The sequence below is a fragment of the Gopherus flavomarginatus genome, chromosome 3 (assembly GCF_025201925.1).
Source record: "Gopherus flavomarginatus isolate rGopFla2 chromosome 3, rGopFla2.mat.asm, whole genome shotgun sequence".
NCBI lineage: Eukaryota > Metazoa > Chordata > Testudines > Testudinidae > Gopherus > Gopherus flavomarginatus.
This window is the reverse complement of record NC_066619.1, coordinates 58,540,060-58,558,912: the sequence shown is the minus strand read 5'-3', so window position 1 is coordinate 58,558,912 and position 18,853 is coordinate 58,540,060. Positions and strand designations below refer to the sequence as shown.

The window sequence follows — 18,853 nt, the reverse complement described above, 5'->3', positions numbered from 1 at the left end:
AATGCCAAAAAATGAACATTTTTGTACAAAAACGTTTAAAAAGAAATTTTCATAAAAAATTTAAATGAGCAGAAACTTTGTTCTTTTTCAAACCTGCAGAATGAAAATTACTTTGAATTTTTTCCCACGCAATTTCCCCGTTTCTCTCATCAGTTCTACTGTAAAGATAGCATGTGCCAGTGGGAAAAAATTCCATGGAAAATAGTCATATGTAATTTCCTCTAAATATGTGATTTTTTTCAACTCCCAGTTGTTCAAACATGATATTGGTTTACTATTTAGTAATGCAGGAGACTGGATGGTTTACGGGGTTAGTGATGGCACACAGAGTTTTCATTTCTAGGTCATTGGTTTAAATCCACTCCAGGTTTGCAGTGAGGTGTCTTGATCAAAAAAAAAAAAAAAAAAAGGATTTCTAAACTGCTGGAAATTCTGGACATTTGTTTTTGTCCTAAACAGGATAAAAAGTAGAAATATCAATGTTTTTCCATGGAATTTAAAAAAAAATCCATTAGATTATATCGAAACATTCTCATTTTAATTGAAATGAAATGTTTCATTTTGTCTTGGTTCAATATTAAACAGTGTTCCACTGAGCCTCATGGGGCCTCCTGGGAGCTGTAATTAGGGTCCCTCCTGCACCCATTCTCTTCTCAGGGCCAGGCTCCCTGGCCAGCGTGTATTTCCCATAATACACAGCGATGGCTCAGCTAAGAGGGAGACAATGGCACATCCTGGAAGATATAGTACATCCACAACATGTCTAAACAGATTTTTAAAGAAGAGAAAATAAAGACATTCAAATGAGTCCAATTTACCAAAAGATCCAAATGGATCATCAGAGGCCTCAATAGTAATGACTGATTGTGTCAATGCTCCAAGCAAGGCTCCTCCTGTTGTTTGATTCAGCAGCTGCACATGAAAGGTTTCTTCAATCTCAGGGTTGATATCATTAATGATATAAATTGGCACAGCTTTACTGGTTTCCCCTTCTAGTAAGACAACATCTGATGAGGCTACACTGTAGTCTTCACCTGTGCATAGAAAAACTATGTTGTTACCTAAGGAAACCTTTTAAACACAATTCATAAATGCTGTTATTCCTATCTTAATTGCATGCAGCACCCAATAAAATTCTCTTTTTTCTGCAAACCCAACAAATGCAATAACTCTGCTTTTCTAGTGCCTGGTGGAGTCTGTGGCTTGGACAGCAGAGAAATGGTTGAAGCTTAGCTTGGACAAGACGGCGATTATACTGGTAAATCGGGGGAGCATTTGGAGACAGTGGCTGGTGTCATCTAATCCCATTGTTGAATGGGATACGTCCATTCTATCAAAGTGGTTTCCAGTTTGGGGTTGTGTTTGTATTGTCAACTACTCTTGACCAGAAGCACCTTTTTCCAAGTGGAGTCAGCTCACAGATTGCAACCATTTGCTCACTCTAGTAAGAGTGACCACACTGTGAAAACACCATTCAAGCTATACAGAGTGACTGGTTTAGCTGAGTGATTAGATTAGCAGCTGATGAGTTGCTGTAATGGGAGCTGCTGCATCCCCATTACCCACTGAATTATTAGCTTATGCTTCAGCAGCACTCTGTCCCACCACACACACCTCACCTCCGGATCAGCTAGTTCAAGCTTAAACCGCCACTTAACTTGAGCTAGAGACTTGTGTGTGTGGACCCCAGGTTACGAGCAACACTCGAGTTATAGATTTGAGCTAATATTGCAGTGAAGACAAGTCCTTAGCAATAATTTAACTATAATGTTTATATAAAAGATGACAATTAACTTAAAAATCAGACATCTGCATGGAATTATTTTCCCTATTACTGTTACAAGTAACTTCAGAGTTGACTACAGCTGAAAGAGAGTAAAGAGAACATATTTCTCTAATGTTTCACTTTGTATGTCTTGTTTTCTTAGTTTAATGTGATTATTCATGTGCTTAAACATTTGCAGGATCAAGGTCCAAGTTAAACAGTTTCCACTGTCTCTTTGGATTTTTCAGACAACATCAGGAGAGATATACCAGTTTTTAAAATAGTAAAATGTGGATCTATAAAAGCCCAAAATGGGAAGCTGAACTTAATCCTGAAACTGCTTTTAACTCATTTATTTAAATTAGTTTGACTCTAAAATAACAATGCCCCTTTCAAAAAGCAGATGTGTGTTACTCACAGACATATAAACTACATATCCCTTAATAGTTTCTTTAATAATTGCTATTAACTAAAATGATATTTTTTTCAGCTGGCATACAGCACAGGGCCTTTGTTCTTTATTACTCATTTACTACTCAAAGGAACTTCTCATTACTCCTGTTGATTTTCCTTGCTAGAGAGTATATGCTATGTATTGGATTGCAAACTTGACACAGTATGTGTATTTTTACAATCCTCTTTTCTTACCAGCTCTTGCCGTTATTGGCACAGCTTTAAACTTCACAGAAACATCTGCAAATATTCCCCCAGTTCTGGTCACACTGATGATCGGTCCAATGTAGTTTTCAGCAACTCGCACAGCAGGAGCAGACAGCTGAAGTGTTCCAAAAGCATCATCATTGGCATTGATAATTACATGAGCTACTGTATCACCCTTAGGTCCAAGGCGAGGAGAATTCACAACTGAAATACAACCGGAACTTGGTGAGAGAGAGAGTCTGGGATCTCTATCGTATACCTACAGGAGACCTCAGAGACTTAGGTGGGTTTCATGGTATCTTATCAGTTGCGACCAGTCATCAACAAAACTAGTTTACTGAAAGTAGTCATAGTAGCACAGAGAGTACACTTCACAACCTCACTCAAAGTTTTTAGACAGTTTATTGAAATTATAATATAATAACAAATCCTGAAGTGCACAGCTTGATATCGTACTGCAGGAGTTTTCTATCACAGCCTCTGAAGTGGTATATACATGAGCAGCCTATTTCTCAAAAAGGTGGGACAGTGCCAAATCATTAGTTATTCATTCATCGCTCTGTCGGGTCTGTAGCAATCATACTACAGTCTCTGTCAGAGTATTATTTCTGTGGTTGTTATGATGAAATATACATAACCGTTCATTCTCCCCACAGAGATATATTTAAAGCTTTCCTGCTTATCAAGAACGGGTAGGAGAATTAATTAGACAAGCTTGGCTGCTCTGAAGTGCAAATCAGTCTATAGTCTCCCAAACATCACTGAATGGCTGATCAGTACGCATTCTGTATACTTAAAAGAAACACATAAAAGTTCATGATATAGCAAAGGTAAGCAATGCAATATAATCTCAAACTGGTCATTTCACTATGCTATGCTTCTCAACAATAATGAGATTGATCAACAGAACCTCATGCTAACAGTCAACCTTGTAATTTACATAGGCAGAGAGGCCTCAGTTAAAATAATACAAAAGAGACAAGAAATACAATCATATTGTTTTCAGTAACACCCTGACAAAGGAATATTTTAAGGTAATACATGGCCAGAACACCAAATGTAACACATCTGAATACATTTTGAGGTAGGAAAACAAACTATAATTTTGCTAAAATTTTACTGAAATTATCAAGTCTCTAAAATGCACGCAATTAATATGTAAAACACTTACTTGATCTATCCTGCACTCTTTCCATCAAAGCAATATTGAGTAGCTCCACAAACACAGATTCTGATCTCTCTGGATCCTTATCATCTAAAATAGGAAGAGTTATGCTAGCCTCACTTGTATTGGCTCTGAAGATCACAAATCCAGAAACGGGTATATAGTCTCTTTCCTGTGTTGCTCTGACAACATTTGATTTCAGATACGGTGACTTTTCATCATCATCCATGGTTCTGTATGTTACCATGACTGTACCCAGGAGACCATATAATCGTACTATTGTTAGGGTGATGTTTTTGGTTTCTTCCTCAACTTTGATTAGTCTGTTTTTCTCAGAAAAGATGAAAATTCCATAAGGATCATCATTAGCTAGAACAGTTAATGTAGCATTAGTATGAATTCCAAGACGACCACTGGAAACATTGATGATCAAAATAGAAAACATTTTATCCAGTTCAGGATACTCATCAGGTGAAACTTGCACTGTTATATTTGCTCTTCTTTGCCCTACATCAAAAGTTATATTGCCATAGGTAGAGATCAGATCTTCAGTAGGATCACAGACTATGATCCAATGCAAAGTGACATGGGACAAGGCCCCCTGATTTCTGACAACCTAAAGTGCAAAATATGAAAATTTAAATATTTTTGTACTATAAAGGGGAGGGAAAAGGATATTTCTCAAAATCCCAATCTCAGTCTATTGAAAGAGTTGCAAAACTGTGACATGATGGGTTAAATATGAACACCTATTGCAAATCTGTAACAATTACTGCCTCAGCTAGGCTGCGTTCCCATCTTCTGTATTTGTCATTCTCTCTTTTAATATTTTATAAGAAAATAATTTATACCATCAACAATTCTGTTTCTTTAATAAGAGATTAATATAGTAGAACTTCAGAGATATAGACACCAAAGTTATGAACTGACCGGTCAACCACACACCTCATTTGGAACTGGAAGTATGCAATCAACATGCATACGCATACATACACACACACACAAAATACAGTACAGTATTGTGTTAAACATAAACTACTAAAAAAATAAAGGGAAATTTAACAAAAAATTGACAAGGCAAGTAAACTGTTTCTGTGCTTGTTTCATTTAAATTAAGATGGTTAAAAGTAGCATTTTCTTCTGCATAGTAAAGTTTCAAAGCTGTGTTTCGTCAATGGTCAGTTGTAAACTTTTGAAAGAACAACCATAATGTTTTGTTCAGAGTCATGAACATTTCGGAGTTATGAACGACCTCCATTCCCAAGGTATTTGTAACTCTGAGGTTCGAGTCTACCTAATATTTGAGTGGATGATGAAATATTATTTTTAAAATATTGGTTAACTGATATCATATTATTACATTACACTTGGATTATTATATTACATTACACTTGTTGGATTATAAATTTGACCTTCTAAATTGGAGACAGTAATTATTAACTAAGCATTGTGAAAAGGATGCACAGTTTGTTCAAGTTACAATCATAGGACTATAGGATGGGATAGCTTAATTTTGGCAATTGATCTTTGATTATCAGCAGATAAGTATGCCCAGTGGTCGGTGATGGGATGTTGGATGGGATGGGATCTGAGTTACTGCAGAGAATTCTTTCCTGAGTGCTGGCTGGTGAGTCTTGCCCACATGCTCAGGGTTTAGCTGATCGCCATATTTGGGGTTGGGAAGGAATTTTCCTCCGGGGCAGATTGGCAGAGGCCCTGGAGGCTTTTCGCCTTTCTCTGCAGCGTGGGGCATGGGTCACTTGCTGGTGGATTCTCTGCAGCTTGAGGTCTTCAAACCACAATTTGAAGACTTCAATAACTCGGACATAGGTTAGGGGTTTGTTATAGAAGTGGATGGGTAGGGTTCTGTGGCCTGCTTTGTGCAGGAGGTCAGACTAGATGATCACATTGGTCCCTTCTGACCCTAGAGTCTATGAGTCTATGAGACTACAACCCTGTGATAAAGGATCACAGAAACTCTAATGAAAGAAATAATAGAAGAGGATTGTGTAGCAACAGATGAAAAGCAAAGTGTAGTGACCTGAAGCACAATTACACTGTCTCCATCTTCAGGTTCTGTCCCATTGACCGAGAGCGACTCAGCGCTGAACTCAAACACACCATGAGCATCATCAGAGGCATCAATGGTCACTATGATGTGGGATGCTATTCCCAGGCTGGCTGTAGATACAAATTCCAGGAAAGCTGAATTAGTTTTTCAGTATCTTCAGTTACACCAAAGAAAAAGCTAAAAGAAGAAGTTTACTATGGGAACAACGAACAGAAATATTTTCTGCATGAAGGCTTACTAATTGGAGGTAAATCTGTATCTAAGCAGTTTATGCGCACAGAAGAGTTTGCTCAGTTTTATAACTCTACTCCTTCCATTAACAAATTGAGATGACTGAAAATGCACTACAAAATTCAATGCAATTAACTCAGGATGTGATAATGCATTTGTTTTAGTTGGGGTCTTATTTTTTCAATTACATTATAGAGGCAAAGAATGAGATTTTTCAGTCAATTAGGAGATTTAGACACAAAACTCTCAGTAAAATTAAAGGAATTGTATCTAAATCACCTAGTCATCTTTGAAAATCTTTTATGATGTTTTCGTGTGCATACTCATAAAAATATTCTTGCTATTTCTTGGATGACAAATTTTACAAAGAAAGTATTCTAGTTCTAAAATTACTGGAGACTATTAGGACCCAGTTACAAAACTGTATGTATAACATCACACAGCAACCTTGCACGCACAGTTATGACCATTCTGCACGGAATTCATATCTAAACATGCAAATAGCCATTTTTACATCTAACTGACTATATGTGTACACTAATGACCTAATGTGCATACCCAACTATGACAGTTGCATGTGCAAGTTAAACATGCAATTGTATATATAATGATGGTTGCATATTTAAAAAAATCATTCCTTTATCGGCTTGAATGGGAATGTTTTAAAAGTGCTGTTAAAAAAAATCAATATGGAATTATGATCTCTAGTTTCAATACTGCAGGGCTGGCCACCAATTCTGCTGGAATGCTTCAGTTAATGAGAAAGGACACACTTAGCCTGAGGGAGAAAGTGACAGAAAAGTACCAAGAAATGTAGTGTAACTGAGAGGCCAGAGTTCTGAAGCACAGTTGATGAAAACACACAGTGCAAGTAGTAAAGAGCGAAAGGGAAGGTGTTATCACAGAGTGATTTGAGACAGAAAGGGGGAAGAAAGAGAACTGTGATACTGTACAAAGCCAGTAGTTAGGTCATTGGAGAAACTGTTTCAGAAGCAAGGAAGGGAGCCCAATTAAGTACGTGTGTACACACACACTTATTTGAATATATCTGTATTTGAGGAAATTCAAAACCAGAGATGAATAAAATGGTTTGCACTTTTTGGCTTGGATAAGTTTAGTATAGTTTGGATGCGTCTCTAAACTTTTTGGATCTGCAAAACAAGGTTGGAAGTCTCACACAAACAGGCTATTTTTGCTTCTAGGTAGGCTGGAAATTCTCCAAGAATAGACCCTACTTGTTTACCATATTTCTATACTTCTGCTTTTGGCCTGAACCAGGCAACACAGACAAGCATACATATGAAAATTAGTGGGGAAAAGCAGTCAAAACTTTTTCAATCTTTAAACAAACAGACATCATTTTTCAGGTTTGGCTTCATTTTGTGGTTCAAATTAATTCTATTTTGGAAAGTTTGAACACAAATTATGTCAGGTATGAGTCAAAATATCAAAGCAGGGTAATTTTTTAATTGCCTACAACTTAATGGATTTTCTGCATGTTTTCCTTGTAGAGCAAATGCAGTAATATTCAGCCAAACCAATTTTCCAAGTCAAGTTTATAAAGAAACAAAACAAAACGGTTTACAAGGAACTTGGATACAACCTTAACTATACAGAAGCGCCTACTACCTACAGAATAAATAATTATGCTGATTGTCATTGAAAGTCAGCTTATGTTGAAATGCATAGAGAGGGAGAGAGAGAGATAATTCAGTTATAACCAATCCAAATGAGTGAGAACTAGGGTGAGAAATTTCAGTAATCAATTAAGAAACAAAGGATAGACCATGATGCTTACCATGTTGATGGACAGCAGGAAGGAAGAACTCCAAGTCCCCGTCACCACTACCACTGCCATCATTTCTAAAGAGTTCAGCAACTTCAAGAGGACACACAAAGACACACAATACACATATATACATTTATAACGCAGAGAAGACAGAAAGCAATTTAAACTTTTTTACACAAGAAAGAAAAAATAGGGGAATATTCCTGCAAAGCATCCAATTTGACTTTGAAAGCATACGTGTTCTCTGATCAAAGCCAGAAACAGCATACACAGCACATTCATTTTATTTATTTAAAATTATCACACTGAAGGTAATTATGAGGAAATCAATTTTGACAATTAGCCATTAGGGGTCTGATAATTGATAAGAAGAGCTACCGTGCAATGGTGCCCAGTATTTTAGATGGTATAGCATGAAGAAAGTTTGTAAGACAGGACTTCAAGCTGTAAACAAAAAGGAGATCACAAACTGTGGGTAGGTTTGTAACTGGCAGCTGAGAAGTAGAATTAAAAATGAATAGAATTAATGAGGACATGACTGACTAGTTGCTACTGTTTCCTCAGAGAGTATGTTTATATTTGTTGTGCTGTTAACAAAGGGACAAAAGTGAGAGATTTTCATCAGAAAGTTAAGGAAATGTCCAGGACATTCTTCAGAATTCATACAATTTACTGGATGATAGTAACTTTGGGTGTATGCATTCAGAGATATTGGAGGGGGAACAAGGAGGTGTGTACTAGAAGGTGTCTGTCTATTACAGCTTTAAATGAAGGTTAGCTGAAAATCTTCTGTCAAAATTGTTTTCCGATAAAAAAGGTTTGGTTATCAACTACACAAATTTTTTTTCATGGTGCATCATGGGAGATGAAGGTTCATACAGGGAGCTTTCTTCACAGAACAAAATTAGAGCATAAAGGTATCCAAACTACAACTCCCATAAAGCACTGCAGCAGCATTTCAAACAAACATTTTTGGGTTTTGACTGAAGTTTTTTATTTTTTTGTGAGAAGTCAGTATTTTCCATACCAGTGCCACAAGCACCATCTCCAGAAAGCAAAGATGTGTAAGAAATGGAGGTCTGTGGGTGGTTTGGGTGTGTCAGGTGGAGGAAGTACAGGAACTTGGAGCTGATTAGGCCAAGCACCTTCTAGGAGGGGCAGCTCCAGGCCCCAGCATGCCAAGTGCGTGCTTGGGGCAGCATGCCACGGGGGGCGCTCTGCCGGTCACCAGTAGGGCAGCAGGCAGCTCCGGTGGACCTCCCGCAGGCGTACCAGAAGACCGCGGGACCAGCGGACCCTCCACAGACACGCCTGCGGGAGGTCCACCGGAGCCGCCTGCCGCCCTCCCGGCGACTGGCAGAGTGCCCACCCCGGGGCACGCTGCCCTGCTTGGGGCAGCAAAACGTCTAGAGCCGCCCCTGCCTTCTAGTATAAGTTTCCCTGAGTTTCTCACAGATCCTTCAGCTTATCAAACAACGTTCCATCAAGGGGCTACAGAAGCATAGCCCCTTAAGCCAACCACGTAGCCTTTTACTACTATAACCAATTTGAATAAACTATGGGCCAAATTCATGTCTTGTGTAATTTCTTTAACTTCAATTAAGTGTCAGAAGGGATTAATCTGGCTCTGTTTGATTAATGTTAATTATTATTTTAAACATATTTTTAACCTGTTGAACTGAGATAGATGATTTTTCAGGTGCCTGTTAATACTTTTTTATGATTCTAAGTCTCATTATCAAGCAAAAAAAGCTATACTAAAAGAAAATAAAAAGCACTTATTTAGGTGACCTGATTCTTGGCAATAATCCAGTTGCTTAACAGCATTCAACCAGTCCAAGTTTCTCTGAGGCATGGCTGATTTCCACAATTACTAATGAATTAACTGAAGATTGTCTAAAAAAAAATTAAACCTAAGTCTCTCTTTTTGAAAAAATTTCCAACCATGGAAGATAAACCTTCTGAGAAGGATTTAAGTATTTTAAGCCCTCAATGCCTAAAATAGGCTGTGCGTATGTAGGCAATAAGTTGATGTGTGAGTCTTACCTCCTCCCTCTGGGTTCAGCAGCTCAACCTGAAAAGCTTTTTCCAGTTCAGGGACAGGATTATCTGTGATGTTAACAGTAATATACTTGTATCTTTCTCCAGGCTGAAATTCCAAGGTGCCTGCAATACTCTGAAAAACAAAAGGTTCTTTATGCTTTTGTTAAAGTCTATTCATTCTATCAGACTGAACTCACTTGGGCAAAAAAGACTTCCATTCTGCAACTGGAAAAATTTGCTATTTATACAACCAATTTTTTTTTTCCTTTCTGTCTGCATCTTAAAGTTGCGCAAAATTCTCTTGCACCTTCATTACAAAAAAGACCTAGGCTCAAATTCATAGTTGTGAGCACCTAAGTGCACTTCTGCGTGTGTTTAACTTAGTCAAGTCAATCCACACCTATTCACATAAATTGGGTTTTCACAAGGGCACACTTACCTGCGTAAATGAAAGTTGGGCAAAATGCAGTTTCAGCTGACCTGAAACTATCTGCAAATGTGTGTCAAGTACAACACATTTTCCAACCCAACCAAAAATTGAAATGTTTCAGAAGTGTCAAAATGAAAAAAGTTTTGTTTCAACATGATTCAATTTTTCATTTAAATTTTGAGAATTTTAACAAAAGCAAAGGAAGACTAGATTCACAAAACAGCTCAAGGAAGAGAAAGAGGTAACGGTACTGCCTTCCGTATAACTTTTAATTGACTGGTTAGGGCACACAGATGAGAGGTGGAAAATCTGGGTGCAATTCCACCCCGCCCCTGTTGTGGGGAATGGATTTGAACGAAGGTTTCCCACATTTCATGAGAGTGCCGTAGCCACTGGGCACTCGGATATTATTGTATGGGTCTCTCTCCATTTTATAAATAATTAATCATTGGATCAGGGACTTGAACTTGCGTTTCCCACCTTCTAGGCGAATACTCTAACTAACAGGCTATAGAAAGACAGCTCTAGTGTAAACGCAGAGCAAACCTATATGTGAGCATCAGTGGGTTTGTATTCCTCCACTAAGTATGTACAGGCATGCACACCCTCGTAGGCTTGCATCGCCAATTATTCACACCTTAGAGGGACACTCAATGATTATCAAATATAACCTTAAGCTGCTCCATTAGGGTAACTCAAATGTGTGTTAACCTCAAATTGTCACTCCTGGGGCAGGAGGAGTTGGGAGCATCCTGGAGGTAATTAGCCTCTATACAACAGCAATCAACATCCACTATGGAGAAATACACACTTCACTGACCCAAGACAAGGGAAGTCATAAAATTAGGGGAGGTTGGCAAAAGTTCTAGCAAAATCTAAGCTCCATATACAGAAACAAACTAATGACCACATGAACATGACAACACCGGGATATTTGTTGCTGTTTTTGTACAAAACATGTTGTAACTTCAACATTCACCTTTCTCATGGTATGATCAATGGGAGAACTGTAAAGCGGTTTATTTAGTAAGACTCTCCGAACATTTAAAAAAAAACACAGATGGAAAGAAAGCTCTAAAACCCAAGACACACAAGTCTAACTGAATTCGCAAATAAACATCAGTCACGTATTTCAGTCTGTTCCACATACCTGATAGTCTTCAGGACTGAATGCTGTCAGTGACACTGTTTTGTATTCCACCATAACTGTTCCAAGAAGGCCCTGTGCACGAACTACCAGTAACCTAATATGTCCAATTTCCTCCTTAACAGTAATATGGGGCACCATAGTTGCTGGGAGAATCATTTTATCACTGGGCCCAGGAAGCAACTCCCTAGAAAACTGCAGCAAGCCTGAGAGATGCAAGAAACAACAATTTACATTTTTACCTGTACTAGGAAAAATCCTTCTATAACGTAATGTGTTTCACAATGTTTAACATTATTATGCAGGGTCTGAAATTAAACATCTGAATACAAACATGGGCACCAACCATCCCATTTTAAGCATCTCCCAGGATGTGCTGTGTACCTCATCTCCCACTGACATGGATAAGCAATATACGCAAGTGAATCTTGACAAAATACCTGCGCCTCAATGGGAACAGAATGTACTAGGCTCCTCCCAGGAGGAGCACTGCATATTAAAAGTTCAATGATTTGATCTGATTGACTTCCCCCCCCCGCCCCCAGAAACAAAAAAAAAAAATCTGCTACACCGTTTTATTTATGTACTAGCAAAATAATGTGGACATTTCTGAGCAAGGCTTTTGTCATCAATCCACTTGCTTAATAGTCACTATTCTTTTGGGCACTGCTAACTTCGTCTGCTGAATACAACTTTACAATTTACAATTTTATATGTAAAAGCATCAGGCTAAATTCTCAGCTCTGCAGGAGTTCAGAGGGGGTGAGGCAAAAGTGACTAATCCATCTTCTTTCTGTCCAACTCCAGGCTGGCAGGGAGCTGAAATGGCCTCGATACTAGTCAAAATAGTTCAAGAGCTATTCTAATTTGGATCAGCTTCTAATGTTTCTATAGGGCCCTTAAGACAGTGAGGTTCACTGGAGTACAGTGTGCTCTGGCCACATCCACTTCTTTCCCAAAACATCCCCTATACTTGTCATAGCATTCTTTCTCAGATCTGAACCTTAGAGTTCAGAAAATGAGATACTAGCATGAATTTCCCTAAGCTTAATTACCAGCTTAGATCTGATAGGCTGCCACCACCCAAAAATATAGTGTTTTGGGGCACTCTGACCTCCCCAGCCTTCCCTGGGGACCCCAAGAACCCAGATCCCTTGAGTTCTTAAAACAAGGAGAAATAAACCATTCCCCCACCTTCGCCCTCTCAGAACTTCCCTCCCTGGGCTATCCTGAGATACTGATCTAACCTCTTAAATCACCATACAGAGAAGCATCTCCCTTCCCTTCCACAAAGAGGCAAACAGATTCAAGGAAAACAGAGAGAGATTTTATCTCTCCCCCTCCCGTCTCCCCACCCCTCCTGGTGAGTTATCCCAATCCCCTGGGATAAAACAAGGGAAACAGAGAAAAAACAATCAATCAGGTTCTCTAAAAAGAAATCTTTTAATAAAAGAAAGGAAAAAGTAAAGAATTATCTCTGTAACTTCAAGATGTAACTATTACAGGGTCCTATAGCTTACAGACACCAGAAAGAGACCTTCCCCCCAGTACCAACACAAATCAAAATATTCCCAGCAACTACACATATAAAAGTTAACCAGTCAGATCCACAAATGCAAATAGAATAAAACAATTAAAAAGCCTAAACCGCCTGTTTTACTTACTATATGAAAAGAATCTTAGAGAGCCTGTAGTAATGTCTGGTCTCTCTCAGACCCTCCGAGAGAAGAACAAAGAACAAAGAACTCACACCCAAACTTCCCTCCACCCGAATTTAAAAGTATCTTGTCTTCTGATTGGTCTTCTGGTCAGGTGTCCAGTTTCCTGCTTGTAACCCTTTACAGGTATAAGAGACATTAACCCTTAACACTCTGTTTATGACAATACTGGAGAGAGGGCTGATGTAATTTTACTCATAAAAAATCTATACCAGCCAACAAAACTATCTGAAACAAAAATGCGATTTCCATCACTGTTACCATATGGATGGTCACTGGCTTTGATGCTGATGTCTGTAGTTTCTTGCTCTGGATCTATGCTTGCTCCACTGGTTGGAGTTGAACCTAATTTTCCATCTCCAGAAACTGCAGACACTAATGTTACACGGAAATATTCATTAAACTCAGGAATGTCATCATCAAGAACATGCAAGTTTAAGACCTATAGGAGGAAGAATCCAAACAGAAATTAAACAAAGATAATAACATAACATAAAAAGTGCAATCGTGTAGCACGAGATTTTCAGTAGCTGTTATTCAAACTGCACCGAATGCTTACATTTATTTAGTTTTATCTGCTATGCAGTTTTTTAAAATATGTATGCAATACTTCTGATGTTTAGGTAAAACAACCTAATATTTTATAGTAAAACTATTAACGGCAAAAATAGAGACACTAACATCTCAGAAATAATATGGGTATAATTTTTTGAAGTGCCCAACTGACTTAGTAGACCTAAATCTCATTTTTAAAAAATATTAAAAAATAATCCTGTATAGGATTTAATTGTTTAAAAATATCACTAGAGGCTGTTTCTATCTACATATACTTATAAGGTCTTAGTATTTTGTGGTCCCAGCAGAAGAATACGAGTTTGTTGATGTCCTGAATTTTAATTCTCTTGCACAAAATATTTAGATCAGCTGATATTAAATGTTTATGAGCACAATATTATAAGGGGGAAAATGCCAAATTTAGTACTTTTAAGATGCTATATCAGAGTATATTTCTGAATCCTTTACTAGAAACCTGACTACTCTGTTTATAAAAATATACTTTATAAGGGGCAAAACCTATGCCACGAGAGAAGGGGGAAGTTATATAACATGAGGTTTTGTAATTACATTTTAAAAACTAATTATTGTAAAAGTAATACATTGGAAGCAAAAAAAATTTAACATTCAAATGTTTTACAATTTTCTTACATTTCCTTTTTATAACAGATTAAACATAAACGAAGTAAATAGCTCTTTATTCTGATATTTGAAAATAACTGTAATTTAGTTTGTGCACAATGAACTTAAGCTCTTGATAGATCCCAACATTTCAAAGGAGCTCTGATACTCATTAGACATAGTGATTAATGGAATAGGATCTCTATATACTACGTGTATGATAAATAATAAACAATGAATGAAATGGAATGGACAAGGATCTGAGGAGTGCCATAATGCTTTCAGATATTACAGGCTTTGGGCCAACTTCTATGCATGGTTACGTAAACTGTTTGGTTAGGACCCGAAGCAAAACTCCAATAATAACTGCACTGCACTTTTAAGCAGGGGAGAATTTGTCTGGTTGGCTGTATGAAGGGAACAGTGCTTTATGGCTGGGAAGGGGTGGGGAGAGGAAAACTGCTGCAAACGTAGGGTGACCAGATGTCCTGTTTTTAAAAGGACAGCCCTGTATTTATGACCTCCTGCAGGTGTCCTGACTTTTTCTTAAAAACGTGCAAATTGTCCCATGTTTTCTGTCTCTCCCAGCCTTTCAGTACTGGTGGATCCTGCTGATGGCTGGATCCTTGCTCGCCAGCAGCCCTCCCACCAGGGTGAGCGTAGGATCCAGTGGCCGATAATGGAGGTGGGTTTGTAAAGCTGGTATCGGGATGAAGATGCAGCACGCAGGGACAGACGTTCCCCCTACTGATCCATTAGTGCCGACCGTACTGCACGTGGACTCTCAGTCAGCAGGACCCTACCCTCTGACCCATTTCTGGCCGGCACTGACTGTGCGCTGCGGTGGCTGATGAGTGCAGGCAGGCGCCAGGCAGCGGCTGATTATGTGTTGCCTCTGCTGCCCACCCATCATCTTGCTGTCCTCTCCCTGCTTTGCCTCTTCACCTCCCTCAATTCCCGCTGCTCCTCCATATCCCCACTGGCAAGGCGTGTCCCGCTCCCAGCACTGTGCAGAGAACCAGCCCCTCGTCGGAGTGCTCAGTTCACCAACAACCTGGCCAACAGGCTCCTTCCTTCCCCCAAGTATCAGAGGGGTAGCCGTGTTAGTCTGGATCTGTAAAAGCAGCAAAGAATCCTGTGGCACCTTATTGACTAACAGACGTTTTGGAGCATGAGCTTTCGTGGGTGAATACCCACTTCGTCAGATGCATGTATTCACTCATGAAAGCTCATGCTCCAAAACGTCTGTTAGTCTATAAGGTGCCACAGGATTCTTTGCTGCTTCCTTCCCCCACTGTCTCTGGCTGGACCAGCACCCTGGGAAAGCCCAAAAGCCTCCAGTCCAGGGCGCTGGCCAGGAGGAGCAGAGCCCTGAATGTGCCAAAGCCCCGCACAGCGCTAGTAAGGGGAAATCTCTCTGCCCTCAGCTAAGCTCTGGAGTTGAGGGGAAAACAATTTCCAGCCTTTTCACACCCTGAACCTGCAGGCTTCAGAGCAGCCCCAGGGCAGGGACATAGTACCCTCTTCAGCTGCCCCCCACCCCCAGCCCTGCCCCAGGAAGCAGGGGGCTGCTCCGTTCCCTAGGCACTCTCCCCTGCTGAGCCATCTCTTCAGCTGCTGAAGCCCTGCAGTCCTGGTGCACAAGACATCTTTAGGGATTAACCTTTCCTGCCCATGTTGTAGCCAAGGGATAGGAGATGGCTGGATTATGTTAGTGGCCAGCAGCAGCCTTGAGGCATTAGCTACCTTTCGACATTGTGCAGGCAGAAAGGGAAAAGCTGCTTCCAGCCACAAGGCGGGGGAAGGGGGGGCAAGAAGAGAAGATATGAGCTCTGTAAAGACATGGGCCAGGTCATCCCTTCCCCCACCTCATCCTCCCCTACAGCTGAAAGCAGCTGCCATCCCTTTCCTCCTACACAGTGCCGAAAGGCTGCTGCTGGCCACATGCTGGTGTGAATCCTGGCAGAAATATTGAGAGGGGAACATGTGACCCTGCATGTCCCCACCTCCCCCGCCACGTGTTGCCTTGGGAAGACATGACGCCAGGTACTAAGAGAGGCAGGTCCACCCCGGGAACCCAGCCAGGCATGGAGGGAGGAGAGTGCCGGGCAGGGAGGGTCAGGTCGATCACCCGCACTGTGTAAGAGAGGTGTACAGTACAGTGTGTGTGTGTCAACCCTCCCTGTGTGACGCCTAAAGATAAGAAGGTAAATAAAAAGACTCTAACTACACAGTATTTCTTTTTAACAGAGGTTCAGTCACCTTGATGTTAATTTGAACGTTTGTACTGAATGGTTCTGACTGATTGCCGTTGAACTCGCTTGAATACAAGTAAATTTACTAGGTGTCCCGGTATTCAGTATAGTGAAATATGGTCACCCTATGCAAAAGGGGACAAGGGACCAGCCTGGCAATGCTGACTCATTCCCCTGGGAACCGGACTGGAGTAAGGGTTTAAAAGTGGCAGCCTTGGGCATGAAGCCCCCTCTCACTCAGAGCAGGCTGAGGCAGTACTCACCCTCTTTCCACGTTAGGTGGTGAAATACCAGGTTTGGTCAGGAGCTGCTGTGGGCATAGTGTTAGCCTCCCCTTGTTTAGGGGAGCTGGGAAGGAATTTTTCCCTTACCACCAGACTGGGCTATGTGGAGTTGGGGTTTCTATGCCTTCCCCACAGTAGGTTCAGGAAGGGCTCGGTTCATGCATGGCATGAAGGCAGTAGGCTATATGTCACAAATCATTATATATGTGTGGGGCAGATGTCCAGTGCAGGTACTCCGTAGGGAAGGTATACAGTAATCAGATAAAGGGCTCGGAAAGGGACTTAAAAAGGAAATAGAGCTACGGTTGGACTCATAGGTCAGAAGGGACCAATATGATCATCTAGTCTGACCTCCTGCACAAGGCAGGCCACAGAACCCTACCCATCCATATTAATTAAAGGAATGGAATAGGGGGAGATTCCTATGATTGGTATGACATAGAGTCAACACCTCTTCCCCCTATACTCCACCTTAACCCTCCTACAAGGGGGGGCTGGATGGTAAGGTCTCAGGAATGGATTGGCTTGGGGGGACCTTAATAGAAAAAGATGGGGAGCTGGCAGAAGCCCCGTGGGTAATCGTGGAATGAATATGGGGTTACCTGCACTGTCACTTCTATCTGCCAGCTAGTCCCAGACATTTAATAACAACGTTGCGGCCTGATTAAAACCATATCAAATATCTCCTGTCCTTTCGCTATAGCCAGACAAAAAAAGTCACTGAGGCCAGGTCCAGACTAGAGCTTTAAATCGATTTAAACAGCATTAAATCGATTTAACGCTGTAACCGTCCACACTACAGGGTACAGAAAATCGATTTTAAGGGGCCCTAAAATCGATTTCTGTACTCCAGCTAAACGAGAGGAGTAACCCTAATATCGATTTTTTAAAATCGATTTTAAGCTAGTGTGAACGGAAATCAACGTTAATGGCCTCCGGGAGGTATCCCACAGTGCACCAGTGGCCACTCTGCACAGGTAAAGGAACTCTACTGCTGGCCAGGTACACAGGAAAAGCCCCGGGAACTTTTAAATTTCATTTCCTGTCTGCCCAGCGTGGAGCTCTCAGCAGCAGAGATAACAATGCAATCTCCTGAGAATAGGAAAAGAGCTCCAGCATGGAACACACAGGAGTTATTGGATCTGATAGCTGTATGGGGAGAAGAGTCAGTACTTTCAGAACTGCGGTCCAGTAGACAAAATGAGAAAACCTTTGAAAAGATTTCTAATGCCATGCAGCAGAGAGGACATAAAAGAGACTCGTTGCAGTGCAGAGTTAAAGTGAAGGAGCTCAGACAGGCGTACCAGAAGACCAAAGCAGCAAAGGGCAGGTCAGGATCTGGCCCCAAAACATGCCGCTTCTACGAGGAGCTTAACGCAATATTAGGGAACTGCGCAACGACAAACCCCCCCTGTCTGTGGATTCAGAGGCGGGGGTAGTGATCTCTGCCACTGCTGAAGACTTAGAGGACGTCGAAGATGTGGATGAGGAAAAGGAGGAGGACGAGACAGCAGAGAGCACAGAGCATTCAATTCCCCCTAACAGCCAGGATCTTTTCCTAACCCTGACAGAAGTACCCTGGCAGCCCTCTCAAGCCAGTAGCCCAGAAAATGAAGCTGTGGAAGCGTCCTCTGGTGAGTGCACTTTTTTTAATTAAAAGCATAGCTGGAAAGCAAGCGTTTTTTACTGAGTGATTTGCCATGAGTGCTTGCATGCAGTAGCTGGAATTAGAGTTACTAGAACAGTCTGTTAACATGTCTGGGGATGGAGCGAAAATCCTCCAGGGACATCTCTATGAAGCACTCCTGGAGGAACCCCAAAAGCCTTTGCAGACGGTTTCTGGGCAGGGCTGCCTTGTTCCGTCCGCCATGAAACGAAACTTTACCACGCCATGCCTGGAGCACGTAATCAGGTATCATTGCATGACAAAGCCTAGCAGCGAATGGGCCCGGGGACTGCTGGCATTCAAGAAGCATAATTTCTTTTTCTCTTTCTGTTATCCTCAGGAGAGTGATATCATTCATGGTCACCTGTTAGAAATTAATGTACTTTAGTAAGGGAACAGAGATGACCATTCTTTCTTGTCTGCTGTATTGCTCCAGTAAATGAAAATCTTTCC

The 18,853-nt window shown here is 40.7% G+C and overlaps 1 protein-coding gene across 3 annotated transcripts in view; it reads right to left on the bottom strand.

Annotated features, from left to right (window-relative positions):
• Positions 1-18,853, bottom strand: part of ADGRV1 (adhesion G protein-coupled receptor V1) — a 447,886-nt gene that overhangs the window by 355,803 nt on the left and 73,230 nt on the right. For all 3 annotated transcript variants that reach the window (XM_050943853.1, XM_050943852.1, XM_050943851.1), the window contains 8 exons: positions 13,281-13,461; positions 11,305-11,507; positions 9,728-9,857; positions 7,691-7,771; positions 5,632-5,771; positions 3,597-4,206; positions 2,414-2,629; positions 819-1,034 (listed from right to left, as the gene is read on the bottom strand). In XM_050943853.1, coding sequence (XP_050799810.1) covers positions 819-1,034; positions 2,414-2,629; positions 3,597-4,206; positions 5,632-5,771; positions 7,691-7,771; positions 9,728-9,857; positions 11,305-11,507; positions 13,281-13,461 — 1,777 coding nt within the window. The remainder of the gene's footprint in view (positions 1-818; positions 1,035-2,413; positions 2,630-3,596; positions 4,207-5,631; positions 5,772-7,690; positions 7,772-9,727; positions 9,858-11,304; positions 11,508-13,280; positions 13,462-18,853) is intronic.